The following is a 16922-nucleotide window of genomic DNA, read 5'->3' on the forward strand; positions in this document are numbered from 1 at the left end:
TGGGGGACATATTTAGGGCAGTTTGAGGGCAGTTTTGGGGTTGTTTAGGAGTTGATTTGGGACCAAGTTGAATGAAGGTAATTCAAGCTTTACTTTTAGTCAACCGTTTTGGCCCCGTTCCCATTCCCATTCCCCCCCCCCCCCCGTTCCGGACCCTCCCGTTCCCGTTCCGGGTAACTATGGTTGGGAGCTCATCTACACCTGATACTGTGGTTTATCTGGAGAGCCCTAGAGACACTGTGACATTTGACTAGAACTGATTCACACACTCGGGGCAGTTTGAGAGACTCCAGGGCGCTTCAACCACATGCAAGAGCACCGTGAGAACTTCTTGCGGCTCTGGTGCCTAGGGCCCTTCTTCGCCATGGTTCATGGTGTGCCTGGATGGCAATACCATCCACCAGTGTGGCTTTTTCATCCTCCCATCTCCTAAACTAGCCTTATTGTGCATATCTTGTTTTTTCATTGGGAGCGTCTCTCCACATGCTGATGTAGCCGTCTCTAGCAGGGGCAGATTGTTGCCCATTGGGCAGTTTTATTAACTAATGGAAGGATCTTTTTCTTGGGGTTAAAAAAAGGACGCTCCACGACACATAAGGGACATATGTCTAAGTCCCAATCTTTCTACGACTATTTGAGCTGAAAACACTTTTTCAAATCTAGCAGAGGACTATAGACGTGTTCACTTCGAGGACAAGGACTAGTTCTAATTATAAAAATAAAGAAAAGAGCCAATCGTGGACACGAAGCATCGAAGAATAGAGTCCTGGAGAAAGAAAAAGGATCTATCAAGAATTCTTAGTGCCAGGTGAATAAGTTTATAAAAGGTTTGGGACACTCGAATACACGAGGAACATGGGCTAAAAAAACACTTTTTCCAATCAAGCAAAGAAGCAGTAAAGAGGAAAGCACCGTAGATGTGTTCAAGGACTCTAGTTCTATTTCTAGCGACAAAGAAGAGAGTTGGTCGCAGAAACGAACGCACCGAAGAATCGAGTCTTGGAGGACCAAAAGGCGCTGTCGACAATTCTCACTCAAAAATTCAAAGGGAGGTAGAGCGCGAAGTGAGTCAGCATATGAAGAGTTTGGGACACTCAATGGCACGCGAGGGACATAAGTCTAGTCCAAGTCTTTCCCGGCTAATTTGGATGAAAACACACCTTTTCCAATGTAGCAGAGAAGGGGTCAAGAGGAAAACATTGTAGGCATGTTCGCTTCGAGGACAAGGACTCTAGTTTTAGTTCTCGCGGCGAAGAAGAGAGTCGGCCGAACAAAAGAATGCATCAAAATACGGAGTTCCGGAGCACCACAAGGCGCTGTGACAATTCAAGAAGAGAATGACTCAAATAACAAATTCTCTACCTTTGGCTCTGCCTTTGACTGCCACCAACCAAGTAAAGTCAAAATGGGCAAGAAAGAATTAAAAAATGTGTCCAACTTGATACAAAGCTTTTTCCGGGTTGTCTTTTATCCAACACTCTGACACCGCTTTCTCAAGAGGCATTTTCCAAAGGTTTCAAGGTTCAAAAAGAAGCAACCCACCTCAAGGGCAATGCACAGACGTGGTAACTCTTCTACTGCACAGCAAGACACCTCACAATTGGGTGAGGTTTAAGAGATTGTTCTCATCTCTTCGGATGAAATCAAAATATGAAGCAAAGACTTTGACTGCATGGAATCATCTCGGATTAAGAAAAAAGATACTCTCTCCAATTACAATCAGAAAACTTGAGATACTTTTCTACCAATCACTTCTTTCCGGAAGGTCTCTTAACACAAAATAGCCCTCACTCCCTAATTTGCCCCTAAGATCCACCAGGCAGAAGATGAAACAATTAGCCCAAGCAATTGCGTCAAACCCCTACCCATAACTCCACTAACCATGGATTATTTTACTTATAGCATTGATGGTAAATGGACCAAAGTTGACAATCCACTATCACCACATAACTGTTTAGAAATCCATGTACCATGATAAGGGCGAGGCAATGTTTTCACTATTAACAACTGAAAAGACAAGCAATGATAATATTGCTTAGAGCAAGACAAGAGGACATGATACAAATTTGTGGTGCTCCAATCATTTTTTACAAGATCATGTTGCAAATCACATGTTATTTCACAATGTATGTGTGCATACCAACCTCTTCATCAAAACAAAACAACAAAACCTGAAAATCTTCTGAAGCTGCATATCAACTTCTTTCAGGACGTTCCAAAACTGCTTTTTGAGTCACTTGAAAGATCAATGCAGCTCATCGGAACAGCACATACATTATAGTAACCGAGACAACCATGGCATCACATTATAGGGCCCCTTTCACATTGAAACTATTCGTTCATTCAGGCAGATATACCACCAAAATCAGCCTTCCTTTAAATACACACATCACATGAACCTAGACCAAAGCCATCCACACAAGAGCCCTTCCCCAAGTTTGCTAGAACAATGCTGTGATCGTGTCATAAACAAAAGCAGAACAACTTACCAATGCAAATACGGCAACAAGGGAGTACGCAGCGCACAGTGTGTAAAAGACGACCTCCTGCAAAGTGCTTGAATCATTTTGCCACCAGTTTCTCAAAAAATTCACAACTGGGAGATCTGCATGGGGGCGAGGCATCCAGATGACTTCCATGTGGACCTGTGTAATTGTTTAACACAGCACTCGAATGGAAAATGCAAATGTGAGGTGGCACCCCGGCACTTGATTCTTCATATGGTGAAGTGTAGAAAGGATCCGAACATAGAGAGGTTGTTAGCCGCAAGGAAGGATCAAAACTGCCGCTGAAACCAGGAAAAAGCAACCGATAACTTGAGCAGGAAGGAGGGCAAGGAAACGTACAAAAAAGACTCTGCCAATGTATGTTTTGCGCCGCTCTATATATATATGGGTTATCCCTAAAGGGAAAAGCAAGTAAAACCCTAAGAAAACAAGAAGAACGCGGGCGATGGCGGAACCCTAGAGCGGGCAACCCAAAACTGCCTTCGCCAGTGAGGGAGGTGGAAGAGGAAGCGCGCTTTCTTGGCCCTGCCAAATCAGGCAACCTTGCTTCCCTCCACGCTTCTGATGGGCCAGAGGCCTTTACTGCTTTTGACACGTCTGTCTAATAATTATTGGCGTCTGCCACGTGGACAAGTCCTTGTTGGTCTCCGATACTCAAAACTCCGACCGCTGTTGCTGTTACGACAACATTGCCCTGGTACCATGTCGTTGCAACTTGCACCTCCTCTCGTCGGCTGCAGCCCCTGATCCTACGATGGAATTTAATTTGTTGAAGACGGAGAGAGGTTTGGCATTTTTAAACCTTTGCTTAGGCATCTGAGGGCTCACGCGTGTACATGAACATGGAGAAGAGAGCCTACCCTTGAACAGATTTCTTAGCAAGAGGTAAGGTAAGGGGGCTAGTAGAATGGCAGCACCTAATTCCAACGAATGCACACCCCAATAATGCAGCGCTCGGTAATTACTTCAGCGTTTGTCAAAGCGACGGGCTGACTTTTCTGTGATCGCGCGATTGGTTTGACCCTTCTCTAATACTGGCCCTCACATGCAATACAACTCTTTTGCATCAATTCCATGTTGGAGTGGCAAATTACTAAGCACGACATGACCTGCAAGCTTTTTTTATGATTGAATTCAGATGAGAAAAGAAGTTGATGTAGGCGAAACATGAAGTCTCTTTAGAGGGGAAAAAGCACTCCTCAACTTTGGTGCCACAAGATTGGCCCCCTCACCTTAGAGAGGGTGGAGATGAACTCTACTCACATCCTACACAATACACACATAAAGACAACACCCATCAACATCACTCTAGAGACAAATGACAAGGGGCGTAGAGAGAGATAGAGAGAGGTGAGATGTGCCAAACCAAATAGGGAGTTTCTAATTTTTACCAAAGTTTTCTATGAAAGCAAAGGAATTTTTGAAGATACCTATTGAAGAATGTGATGTGGGTGTCCTACTAGGATTGGCATTGATGCAATGAGAGAGAGAGAGAGAGAGAGAGAGAGAGAGACGTCTATTAGGTTGGATTCACCATCGGCCACGGATTGATCTAGGTTGTCTTCCCATGTAACCTTCCTCATGAGATGGCGACCACGTAATGTCTTCACACATGGATGTGAACATCATGATACTACTTCGTCTCCTTTTTTTCATGTTGATGTGCAAGAAGCCTAGTGGCTTAGCTTCTCTTGCAAGCTCCGGTTGTCGAAGTTTGAAGAGCACTTTGGATGTCCTGCATATGGGTGAGGAGGAAGGTACAACCCAAGAGCTTGCCGAGCTTGGGTATGGTAGGAGAAGAAGAAAGGCGGTCAACCTGAGAGAAGAGGGGGGGGGAGGACATCGCACTGCTTCCTTGCAACAGTGAGAGTTTGCCATATCTATTTCACTCATTTCACTCTAAAAACTTGAGAAGGCCACATGGCATTACCCCTGTATCTACACTTCTCACTTTCCTCGCTTCTTAATAGGCAACACTTGCCATATATCATGTGACATATCGATGGAAAGAGCTTGGCAATGTGTTCCAAATGCAATATGGTTTGACAAATTCGAAGTTAAGATGCTCAGGTTACGGCCATTTTTTTAAAAAGAAGCAAAAACTGGTGGGACCGTGACCACAAGCCCATTTTCATTGGTGTAGAGAGTATATTCCAAAAGCATCTTTGACACTAAAGGGCCCTTTTAGGGTTCATATTTTTCCTAATGATTTGTTTCGAGTACAAAAGGTTTCATAGGATCCACAATAGCTAAGACGGGTGCATTAGCTAGAGCCTCCTTAAGTGTATCAAAACTTTGCTATTGAGCTTCTCCCCAATGAAATGCTTTGCCATTGGCTTTCAATTGGTGAGCCATAGGAATAGCAATTTGGGCATAGTTTTTAACAAAACCTCGCTAGAAAATCTGAAGCTCTTTCAAATCAATTGATCCATATGTAATTCGACAACAACGATTACATGCCCTAGATAGTGAATTTTTTCTTTCAAAAAATCACACTTGGTTTCCTTAGCATATAATTTGTGTTGCTATAGCAAATGTTGTAAGTGTTATTCTTCAGATGCACTATACACTGAAATCTCATCAAGAAAAACAATGATAAACTTGCCCATATATGGTTTCAAAACACATTCCATGAATGTCATGAAAGTAATTGGCGCATTGCTTAAGCCAAAAGGAATAACCAAAAACTCATAATGTCCAAACCTTGTTCAAAAACCAGTTTTAGGTATATCAGCAAGCCAAATATGGGCATGGGTGAGCTTGTCAAACAAATTATCAACTCGTGGTAACACATACTTATTCTTAATGGTGACCATATTAACCCACAGTAATCGATGCACATGCACATACTACCATTTTTCTTCACTTGCATAAAGGGAGATGCCCATGGTGAAGAATTAGGTTGAATAAACCCTTTATGAAAGTAGTCAGCAAGCTGAAATTTCACCTCGATAGTCTCAGAATGACTCATTCTGTAAGGCGGCTTACTAATGGGCTTCATATTTGCAACCACATCTATGTCGTGATGCATAGAACATGTCAATAGTAACCCTGTCAAAGGTGGTAGCGGAAAATGCAATGAAGACAAGAACTGGCTCTTGATTCGGTGGACACCTCGACTTTGATCTAGAAAACGTGCAATTCCAGATACATGAACAAGGCACCTGTAGAGAAGAGAGATCACTAAGGTAGAAAGAAACGGGACATCTGAGAGAGAGAGAGAGAGAGAGAGAGAGAGAGAGAGAGAGAGAGAGAGGAAATTATCTCCATGTTGTTAACAATCTGCTCATACAAGTGACTAAGGGTAGTCTTGGCATATATCTGACATGCCTCACGGCTAGACCCAAGGTACACACATTTGCAATTGTTACTAACACAGCCAACTGCTCCTACACACGAGACCACTGACATGAAAACAACACGAGCCACAACCCCAACATTGATCCACCTCCTGGCAGAGAGAGAGAGAGAGAGAGAGAGAGAGAAATCTTTGTGCTCCTAGACCGACACACAAGGATGGTGTTATGCCTCTAACTGAGATAATCATGGGATGGGCTGCCCTGAGGGGATGACAAGAAGGGGAAGACTTGTTTCCCATCTCTCCTAGCAAAGCATCACCTCCATGAGAAGCCCGTCATTCTTTGCGAACCCCGTCATGGTTGCTCACAAAAAACACTAAGGGCTGCTAGGCAAAAAAGCTAGGTTTTCGAGTGAAAAACATTAGGGCTACTTGTTGAGAAAAATGCTAGGGCTTGTAGTCGATGATCTCCACCTACTGCCCCCTGGAGTACCCATGAGAGGGCACCCCCACACTAGGGCTGAATTGTTGTACAACCAAGATGACCCCCCCCCCCCCCCCCCAACCACCACCACCACCCCCTTCTCTATATATAGGCCCAAAGGCAGGCTACCCGACTGAGTCCTCCAACCCCACGACCTTGGAAAAAGGGAGAAATTAGCAGAACAATAGGAGAGGGTAGCAAATGCCCATAGGGCTCATGGGAGAAATATGAGAAGGGTGGGAAAAAATAATCCCAGCCTGCAGGAGCACAGATGGCCATGGAACCAAACCAAAACCCAAGGCTAAACATGTTCAGACATGTCTCGACATGAGAAACCTACCTCTTACTGGCCGAGCATAGCCACCAAACAACCCTCACTCCCTAACACCTATCTCTGGGAGAAACCGGTACAGATTGGACAAATCCAAAGAGATGCATGAACTCTAACACCCCCTCTTAGCTCCTGGCAAGGAAGACATACTAGGAAGCTAGAGTGAGCAATCTGCAACTAGAAAGAGAGAGCTTTGTGAACGAGGATAGCTGCTAGAGAGCTTCAAGGTCGAATAGTACCTGGCCAATATACCATCCAACCACTACCCTCGAAAGACGTTCGAGAACTATAATGTTGTCCACTGGAAGTTAATCCATCTCTATTAATAATCTTCTCAACTCAACCGATTTGCAAATCACACAACCAACATCTGTAGAATGTATTGTTGTTGACTGCTCCAAGAGAATGCATCAAAACTATCATAATAATCAATATCTAATTCTCCTAAATGATTTTCTCATGTTAAACTGATCATTTAATATGGGGAAGTGCCAGGGGAGAAAAAGCTATAATATTGGTTAAGTTAGCAGACCAGCCACAATAGGGATCCAAAGGAGGGAAAATAGGGATCCAAAGGGAGGGCCGTCTACAAAAGAGCTATGTGCAAAAATGGGCTCAAAAGACCCTAAGGTTCAGTCCATTAAGACTTCCAAAATGCTAAGGTTCCAAAATTCAAAGGTTGTGTCCAAAGGTCAAAAGCCTAGGGAAATTGGATGCTTTGTGTGTGTCCCAAAAGTCTTCAACCATCCCTACATAGGAGGGGGCGAGCCCTAGAAGTAGGAGATGAGAGAGAAACTCACACACACACAAGCTCCCTTTACACAAAGGGAATAAGGGACACATGTTAGCTCCCTAGCCCAGATGCCCACAAGGTGTACTCAATTCCTATTGGATGGCCTTGGAGGAGGACCAATGAGAATTAGGCTAGAGTAAATCTAGTTTAATTAATTTAAAAACACTTAATAAAAGAACCAATAAGAATTAAGCTCTCTAGAAGACTATTGGATGGTCTCCCAAGGGGTCCAATGAGCATTCAGCAGCCCAATGGCTTGCCTGATTCCTATTGGCTAGGAGGCAAAGGGGTCCAATGAGAGTTTAGTTGAATTAAGTAATTACCTAGAGCTCTCACAAAAGGGGAAAGGGGGACACATGTCAAAAGACTATCACTTATGTTGCTTAATTTCCATTGGCTAGGCATGGGGAGGTCCAATGAGGTGTGAGAATGAGCAAATAGCAAGAGGGGTCGACCAAGAGAGAGAGGGGCCTGATTTTTCAAAGGATTATTGACTTACACACTCACACAATCTATGTGTGAAGCAAGAAGACTCTCTCCCTCTCATTCTCAAGCTTTAATGGAAAGCTTACCACCTACTCCAAGCTTGTGAGAAGGGAGGCCTACACCAACAACTCTTGGCTTTGTGATGCAAATCCAACCAAGAGACAAGCTTCAATGCATGCTCATCTCCTCTAAGATGCTAATTACTAAGCTAAGCTATGCTAATAAGAGTGATTATGTGAGGAGATGTATATCTTTCTCGTAAGAATACTCCTTCTTTCTCTCAATCTACTCTCATACCCCACTAGCTCTCACCATCTTCGAAGGTGTGTGAGGTCTTGGGTCTGAGACCGTAAGGGAATTGATGTTGTGTTTAATAAGTGTTGTGCTTAGTGCTCGAAGTTTCCATCTTCATAGCACTAGCTAGTATTGAAGGAACACAAAGAAAGGTATCGTAAAATGTCTCTATTGATGGGAGAAACCATAATACAAAGCCTTTTGAAGGGGGGACTGGCTCCATGCAAATCCGGTCCTCAACTGTTGTCAATTGCTTAATTTCTCTCTCTTTTGAAGTATTGTTCATGCTATCTAACTAGGTGTTATGCTTTTTGTTGCTCTCTCCACCCAAGCACTCTTGTTATTCTCATTAGGAATCTATTCTAATGAAATGCTCACTATGTTCATGCTATTTTCCGCTACACACAAGTTACTAGGCCATTAAATGTCACAAAAACTAAGGGTAAAGGCATAAACTAATGGTATCTAGATCATTTCCCAACTCTAAAGTGCTCCATCCTCGAGGAAATAATAAAAAACTTGCACCTCTGTTCAAATACTACATGCCAAAATCTCCAAGCTACTACAGGAAGTCCAAAGAATGGGACAACCGAGGCTACCTAGAAATCAACTATTTGATGACAAAGAACCCAAGAGTTGCACTAACCACCATATACAATGATGAGCTACAAAGTGTATTTGAAGGAGCTTCATCATAACTAAAAGTGAAACTGCTACTGATCTTCATCTGTCTGGAATACATCTCGAGTGGCTATCACCCTACTCTCAAATTGAATCGGGAAAAAACATCCAACAAAAAGTACTGAGACTGCAACTAACACGACAAGATCATGAGACCATGCACACAAGCTTTGCAAGAGAAGAACAAGGTGCTATAGAAAGCCACCAAATAGACTGTCAATCCTATTCACTACGCATGGAACCACGAGAACTGTAAGGAAGTAGTTTGCACAAATCGACGAGAAACTAACTCGCAAGCTGGCTCCACGTCCCCCTCTGAAGGGAGAACACTCGAACCATGAATAATTGTCATAACTCTCCAATAGTCTCAACTTGTGTAATTGGATAACTTGAGATAGGTGGATCCAAAAGGAGATATACATGTGGAATCTAGAATCAAATTTGGAAGAAGAAGAATGTCTCCCCTCTTTGAAGAAAGGACATATACATGTGGAACCAAATCTGGAAGAACCAAGAAGATTGTCTCCCCTCTTTGAAAAATACCGGCTGATTGTAACTGGTTCCTAGTCCGAGTAGGACCACTATCCACTTCTACAAAAGAACATGCCAATCTAAGGATAAGGTTGTCCTGAATGGTATAGTTTGCGGGGATCAATTTGGAAGACAAGGCATAGGAAATATTGCTTGGATGCACTAAAAAGAGCAACCATCACACCACAAATCCGAAATACAAAGCAACCACTGAAATGGCTTAAAAACAACATCCTAACTGCATTTTAAGATAAAACACATCATCCGAAGCCGCAAGAAATGGGCAAGGAAACCAAGGAGTAGAAGACACCTTGCATGGTACTCCACTGAATGGAGCATCGGTAGTTGACTGAAGATAATAATCTAGAAGCCCTCTGTGAAAGAGAAAGTATGCTTCGAGGTAACAATTGACTCGACCCCACATTGGAATAGAGAAAACCTTGTCACTAAAAGCTCCAGAGCTAAAGCTGAGGATTCCTCCCGAGATAGGAAGCCCCGTTCCCGCTCAATCCTGAGAAAAGAGAATGAGTACCACTAGAAAAGAAATCTGAGATAACCTAGAGTAAAATTGCTTTCTCTGTAAATGAATAGAAAAACCTAAATCTTATGGAACTCGAGACTCAAAGAGAATCACACAATTGGTAAACTCGGACTGCTAAAAATAGGAAGACCTGAAAGGTCATCACCTAAGGAGCATGTTTGCCAAAGAAGCAGTCAGGGTCCAACAAAGAACCTAGCTACTGATGAAGCAAACTCCCTGAGATCAAACCAAATGTCTACCACTCCTCTGCATCTGCCAAGATCAACGCTCTAGGTACAATCCAATACAATATGCCAAACTATATACGGACTCAAAAGAGGAACTATACTCCCATTGTTGTAACTCGCTTCCTTAAAATCTTCATCAATTTTTCCTTTGTACTTGTGCTGAAGAAATATGCCCATTATTGAGTTGTGAAATCAATATCTAATACACAACATGACACCAATACTAAAAGGAAGAGTAAAGAAACCAGCTAGGGAAACTGCAACATGCCCACGACGATTGGAATGGGTTGCCTTAGGGTTGGATCTCTCATAAGGAATGTTTGGAAGAAGCATCCAAATGTTGCTGACTGCAAGAGCAGGAACTAGATGTCCCCACTAAACGTTGACATTATGTGCAAAACTGTCATCCAAAGGATCTCGACAAATCTGTTGTCTAACATCAAGACTACCGCCCATAAAATGTTGCAAACCTATCTAGAAATTGGTATAGTAATTGACAAGCTCACAAAAGGGCAAAGGAGTGACAAAATCTATAGGGCCACACTACCATGAGGGAAGGAGAGTACATGGAGATAGGAGAAGTCCACACTCCAACAAAACCTCCTCAAACTATTGTCATCGTTGGCTAAGGGTGTGGCACCACATGCTCCACCTTAAACCTCATCTAGAAAAGTTGAATGATCAAACAATGTGGTTCTGAAGATAGAAATATCCCAAGTGAATCTTGCCATCTTTAAACAAAACAAGCTCCTTCATCAAAGCATCTTTGAAACTTTCACAATCCCTCCTTCCATGGTCAGTACTATCACACCATGCTTCTATTTACAAAGCCTTCTTTGTTTTGAGGTCTTTGCCATGTAGATTGACTTGATGGTTGTTCCTTTTCTTCTAGCCTTGTAAGCTTTAACTTTACCTCTTGCATTCCCTTGACAATATCATATGGGATGGATTTGTCACTCTTTGGAACCACAATAACATGATTTATGGGACTCTAAAAAACACTCGAGGCTTGAGTATGGTTGACTATCATCTTGTCTCTTTGTCATTGTCGCTTAGCTAGCAATGAAATAACATCTTCGACCTCATTCGATCGTTAAGCCCTGTTCAAAATCCTTATCCTCAAGTAGTAACTCTAACTTTTCTAGAATCCCTTTGCTTACTGCCTGCAAAAAGAGACCTGTCTTCTTTGAGTTTAGGGTAGCCTTTTTAGTCCTTGACAATTGATCATAACGTCGCTCAAATTCCCTTAATAGTTCAGTAGGTGAAAGTCCCTCTTTTGACCTAACTACCCACTCTAAAAAAGTTCTCTTTGTCACCCGTTCAGAGTCCTCCATGAAATACTCTTCCTTCAAGGCTAATTTGAATGCTTCCCAAGTTGCCCCATGCTCATTTCTAATTTCCTTTACATGCTCTTTGATCTCCGGAACCATAGCTAGCTCAAAACTTTGTACCATCTCTGCTTCGGGCACTCCATGCAGCTCCATCTTCTTAACATACCCACAAAGATACTTTGTTACATCTTTACCATTAAATCAGAGCTTTGGTTGAGGAAAGCTCCCTCCTTTCAGCAGTTTGTTGTTGATGAACAAACACAACAAAGGTTTGAAACATTTGCATTGTGACAAGATCAAACCAAACCCCCTATTGCTCTCATTTCTCCATAGCTTTAAAGATTTTATTTGATACTTTCAAAGAATCTTTTGAACCCATGTTCACCAAAAATGTGTCAAGAAGTGCGAAGTGCAACTAGGAAAGCATCAGCCTCTGATTGTGAGAGTTTGCAGCAAAATCAAGAAAGTTGCAAAATATTTGAAGCGAAAGACACACAAAAAATGAACAGAAGTTCAGAAATGAAATCTTCACTTTGAAAAAGAACAAAAATCAACTCAAAACTCTTGGTTGTGTGTGAAGATCAGGGGTAGCCTCGCTCCCAATTGCACAGATAAAGTGCTCTTTCGACTTGTTAAAAACCCTAAATTGACGCTTTAATTCTTTGTCATGACCATTTCATGGAAGCTTCAAAAATTCATTGAAGAAGTCCAAGTAGTTATTTGAGGAGGAGAAACTCTAATTGGTGGCCTCACAACCTCGAACTTGTAGTGGAAGTAGCATGGGACTACGCTAGCACTCTGGATTGGAGCGGCTGTATCTCCTTGCTTAGATGCCCAAATGAGCTCATTCTTGGCTGTGTAAGTTCACTCTAAGCTTGAGCAACAACGGCACCATTGTTGATGTGGAATTTTGAGCCAATTTTTACCTTTTTTTTTTGCTATTTTGGACCATATTATGGCCATTTTAGTCCAATTTTCTCAAAACTGACGTTTTTTGTTTGTAAAATGCCAAACAACCTAGAAAGAATCCCTAAATTTGTGGAAAAAACCCATCGGGGTCAAATTTCATGTTGAACCTCATTTTTACACTTGGCAAGCATTTTGGAAACATCATTTACAGCCCCGCACAAAACCTACTATTTTTGGCCAAGATCACCCGCATTGAACTTTCTAGGTAAAATGAGCGTGCCACTTCGAAACACTTGACAATTGTACATTATTAAAGCAACTTAGGCATGTTTGCATGTGATAAAACATGCAATGGTGCCACGTCCTAGGCCTCGCTTTCCTGGCAAGGTATGAACATGCGTGCAACCATGGCATCTGTTTTCGCATATATCACACTATGTACATTGTAGCATTTGGTCCCACACACATCAAAAGCATTAAGATTGAGGTGGGTATTTTTAAGCTCAAATTACACAGGTGCCACGACACGACACCATGCCCTTGGGTTAGATCCTCTTTTTGTAAAGCCCTTGCATAAGTCTGAATTCCCAACTTTGATCCTTCAGAACCCTGCCAACTTTTGACATTCCAAAGACATCAACCCTAGGGCTCGAAAAAAAAAAAAAACATATGGCACTCCCCCTCTAGCCATTGCATCAAACTTTGACCAGATGTATCTCGGTAAACGTGACTCCGATTAACAGGTCGTCAACTCTTGCTGACTCCACACATTGTACACAATCTTCTAGAACTTTGGCAAGCCCAAAAAAACTCCAGATGGCACGCCTATCCAGTCAGTCAAAGTACCACACAAATGGTCCCCGACAAACTTCAATTGGACATAACTAGCCATAATGAGCTCCAATTGAGGATTCCAAAAGGCTAGCATGCACCACAACTTGAGCACTCCAAGCCTATCCACTGACATCAGCCACGTGACCATCCATCTGCACCTGCCCTATCCATCAAGATTTGCAAAGCATTCCAACTTTGAGCTGTGATATCTTTCACACCGTAGCTCCGTTTGAGGAGCCATCTGGACCAACTCGTAGAGCACTTTAAGAACCACATTACAAGGCACAATCTGAACACTTTGGACACCTTAAATTGTGAATTTGGTTGGCCTCCCATTGGAGCATCCTTTTGGCCTAGAAAACCACTATAGACATACATTCCAGCAATCACATGCCTACCCAAGGCCTTTATACGTGCTCTAACACTCTGTCATGCACATGTAGGCACCCATAGCACTTCATTGATTGCTTCATGGATGTTAGACAAGGGGAAATAGAACCTAGGAGTCCACCACCCAACCACCCACTATATAGCATAGCCCCTGGCCCTTTGCCCTAGTTGGACTCCCTTTCCACAATGCCTAGCCTGGCCTTGCCCTTGTCTAGTCCGGCCTTGCCAGTGTCTTGACATTACTCCCCCCTTAAGAAGAGTTTTCGTCCTCGAAAACAAAAGTGGGAAACTTCTTCTTAAGAACACTAATGTTTTCCCAAGTGGCACCTTCCTCAGGTCGGTCTTTCCACTCGATTAAGGCCTGTTGACGTACATGATGACATGTACGCAACTCATGATAACGGAGAACACATTTAGGTTCATGCGGTAAGGTAGGAGGTTCAATGAAATCAATCAAAATCTGCAGGTCAATGACATTGTCATCCCCATGTAACCGCTTACGTAAACAGCTTACATGAAACACCAGATGAATACAAGAATGTGCAGGTAGCAATAATTTGTAGGCACGATCACCTACTCGCTTGAGTGTTTTAAAAGGCCCACAATATTGGGGAGATAATTTAGGTATTGGCCCAGTTTTCAAACTTTTTGAATGTTCTGGCACACGTAAAAATACTTTCTCCCCTTCCTCGAAGGTAACTTGCCGATGTTTCTCATTAGCATACTTCTTATACCGATCCTGTGCTTGTTGGACATTCTGACGAGCGAGTTTCAGCATATCCATGTGGTCTTGGAGAAAATCCTTAACCTCTTGGAGCTTTTCCTTTGCCAACCCCACCGTAATAGATGACCTAGGTTGAAACCCATACATGAGCATGAAAGGACTAAATCCAGTTGTGACATGCTTAGCACTGTTGTAGGCAAACTCGAGAATAGGTAAGTATTCTTCCTAGTCTGAATGTTTTTTTGCTGACGTATGCTCTTAGCATATCTTCTAGCACTTGGTTAACTCGTTCAGTCTGATCATCTCTTTCTGGATGATCGGCTGTACTGAGGTTCAGTTGTGTACCCAATCGTTTAAACACAGCCCTCTAGAAGTGACTGTTAAACTTGGGATCACGGTCACTGACAATGTTACTTGGCAAACCATACAATTTGTATAGATTGTCCACAAATAACTTGGCTAGTTCTGGTGTCTTAACCGTTGATTTGGTTGGAATAAACTTACATAGTTTAGTCAACCGGTCTACGACCACCCATACCGAGTCATACCTCGTACAGTAGTTGGTAAACCCACAACAAAGTCCATAGAGATGCTTTCCCATTTTCCATTGGGAATCTCCAAAGGATGTAAGAGTCCTCCTGCTTTTAGGCACTCTCCTTTGTTAACTTGACATTTTTGGCTGGACTAGACAAGGGCAAGGCTGGGCTAGGCAGTGTGGAAAGGGAGTCCAACTAGGGCAAAAGGCCAGGGGCTATGCTATATAGTGGGTGGTTGGGTGGTGGACTCCTAGGTTCTAGTTCCCCTTGCTCTTGAAAAAAAAGGTTTGGCCACTAATCCCCAAGGGGTTGGGCGCCCTTGCAATGTGTAAAGACAAAAGCTTAGTGGCTATGGCCGCTTACAGTAGCGCGCGAGGGAGGAGATGAGGCCATACTGTGTTGTGCAAGGGGCTTCGGCCCTGGGTCGAGAAACACTCCCCCACCTGGCGCGATGCCGTAGAGCCTGTAAGGTTTGGGTTTTGTGCAGGTCCCACCTCGGCGGCTCCTCCTTGCAAGGGGGGTTGCCCACGGATTTTCGGCTTGTCGTCCTCCTCACGGGAGAGGTGCTCCACGGTTCCTTGACCCCGACATGCAACTTGCTCATGCAAGTTTGTGTGGCTCCCCTCCTCCACGACTGTGCCTTTCCCAAAAAAGAACCAAGCTCTTGATACCAATATTAGACAAGGGGAACTAGAACATAGGAGTCCACCACCCAACCACCCATTATATTAGACAAGGGGAACTAGAACCTAGGAGTCCACCACCCAACCACCCACTATATTAGACAAGGGGAACTAGAACCTAGGAGTCCACCACCCAACCACCCACTATATAGCATAGCCCCTGGCCCTTTGCCCTAGTTGGACTCCCTTTCCACACTGCCTAGCACAGCCTTGCCGGTGTCTAGACAATGGAACCAACCAACTTTGGCTACACCGACTGGTAAAAAGGGATCCTCTACACAAAGCAATAGGACTAGCTATGACTTTATTTTTCCTACCCCATCATAGTTGAAGAGGACTATGATTTTAAGGGAGAGGTAATGTCGTGAATATTAATTTATAACCTTCTAAAAGTATTTTCCAACTAAAATTGACCACTTAAGTCCCGAGAAAATAAAAAGAGAACAAATGAAATTGATGAAGTGCTAATGAACCAACCCTGTCAAGGCTTAGGACCAAAAGGGGGGAAAGTCCATAAAAGAGAAAGGGTAATTGCTAACTAATTATTTCAGTCATATGTACATGTCAAGGAAGGATAATTGTATCCGAGGAAACCTTGACCAAAGGTACATGACAAAGGAGATGACCAAGAGCAATTATAGGAGCCTTAAAAATAGAAAGTGATTGTGCTAATCTCAATTCATTGGAATGACGCTTTTGACTCCAAGTATGAAGTCTAGGAAGCCTTAGGGTGAAGTTTTAACTTGCCACAAATTGTCTAAATTTAGCAAGTTCTGGGAGCAGCTTGTTGACACCTCCAAAGAACTGTGCTAAAGTTTTGCACAGGAGGTGAAAGTTTTAAAGTTCAAAGGGTGAGTTTTTAAAACCAAAGATTATCCTAATTTTGCAGGTCCTAAATTAGCAGGTAGACTATAACCCTGGGTCAGTTTCATCAAGGTTTGTACAAAGGTCTTGCACTTGAGCTAATTAATCAAAAGGTACGTTTATGGCTTTTATTAAATGAAAAGGAAAAGCTAAAAACTAAGGTTAGATGGTTCCTTCCTCTTTCGTACTCTAGTCTTTGCTTACTAAGCTTGACTAGGCTACATGTTCAAGGCAACACATGCTTGCTTTGTGTGAACTTAAACAAGTGTGTGTGAGTGTGTGTGGTGTCTCCACTTGCCAAGATGAGTCCCAAGAAGGGGGGGGGGGGGGGTTTCTAGCATGCAAGGCAAGAGGGAAAAGTGCTAGAGTACGCTTGAGTTGCTTTAGGAAGTGTTCCCACCTCATTGGTCAACTGTGAAGCATTTTAACTTAAGACTTGTTGCACTCTTGCATAGCTATATAAGAGAGGGCTCGTTGC

General features: G+C 43.0%; 1 protein-coding gene across 1 annotated transcript in view; it reads right to left on the reverse strand.

Moving 5' to 3' along the window:
* The window catches only part of LOC147430946 (tobamovirus multiplication protein 1-like), a 64355-nt gene extending 61270 nt beyond the window's left edge, over nt 1-3085 (reverse strand). The window contains exon 1 of the mRNA XM_086493478.1: nt 2490-3085. Coding sequence (XP_086349604.1) covers nt 2490-2639 — 150 coding nt within the window. The 5' untranslated portion in view covers nt 2640-3085. The remainder of the gene's footprint in view (nt 1-2489) is intronic.
* Between the last annotated feature and the right edge of the window lie 13837 nt (nt 3086-16922).

This window comes from Adiantum capillus-veneris, chromosome 21 (assembly GCF_014529385.1).
Source record: "Adiantum capillus-veneris isolate H3 chromosome 21, ASM1452938v2, whole genome shotgun sequence".
Taxonomy (NCBI): domain Eukaryota; kingdom Viridiplantae; phylum Streptophyta; class Polypodiopsida; order Polypodiales; family Pteridaceae; genus Adiantum; species Adiantum capillus-veneris.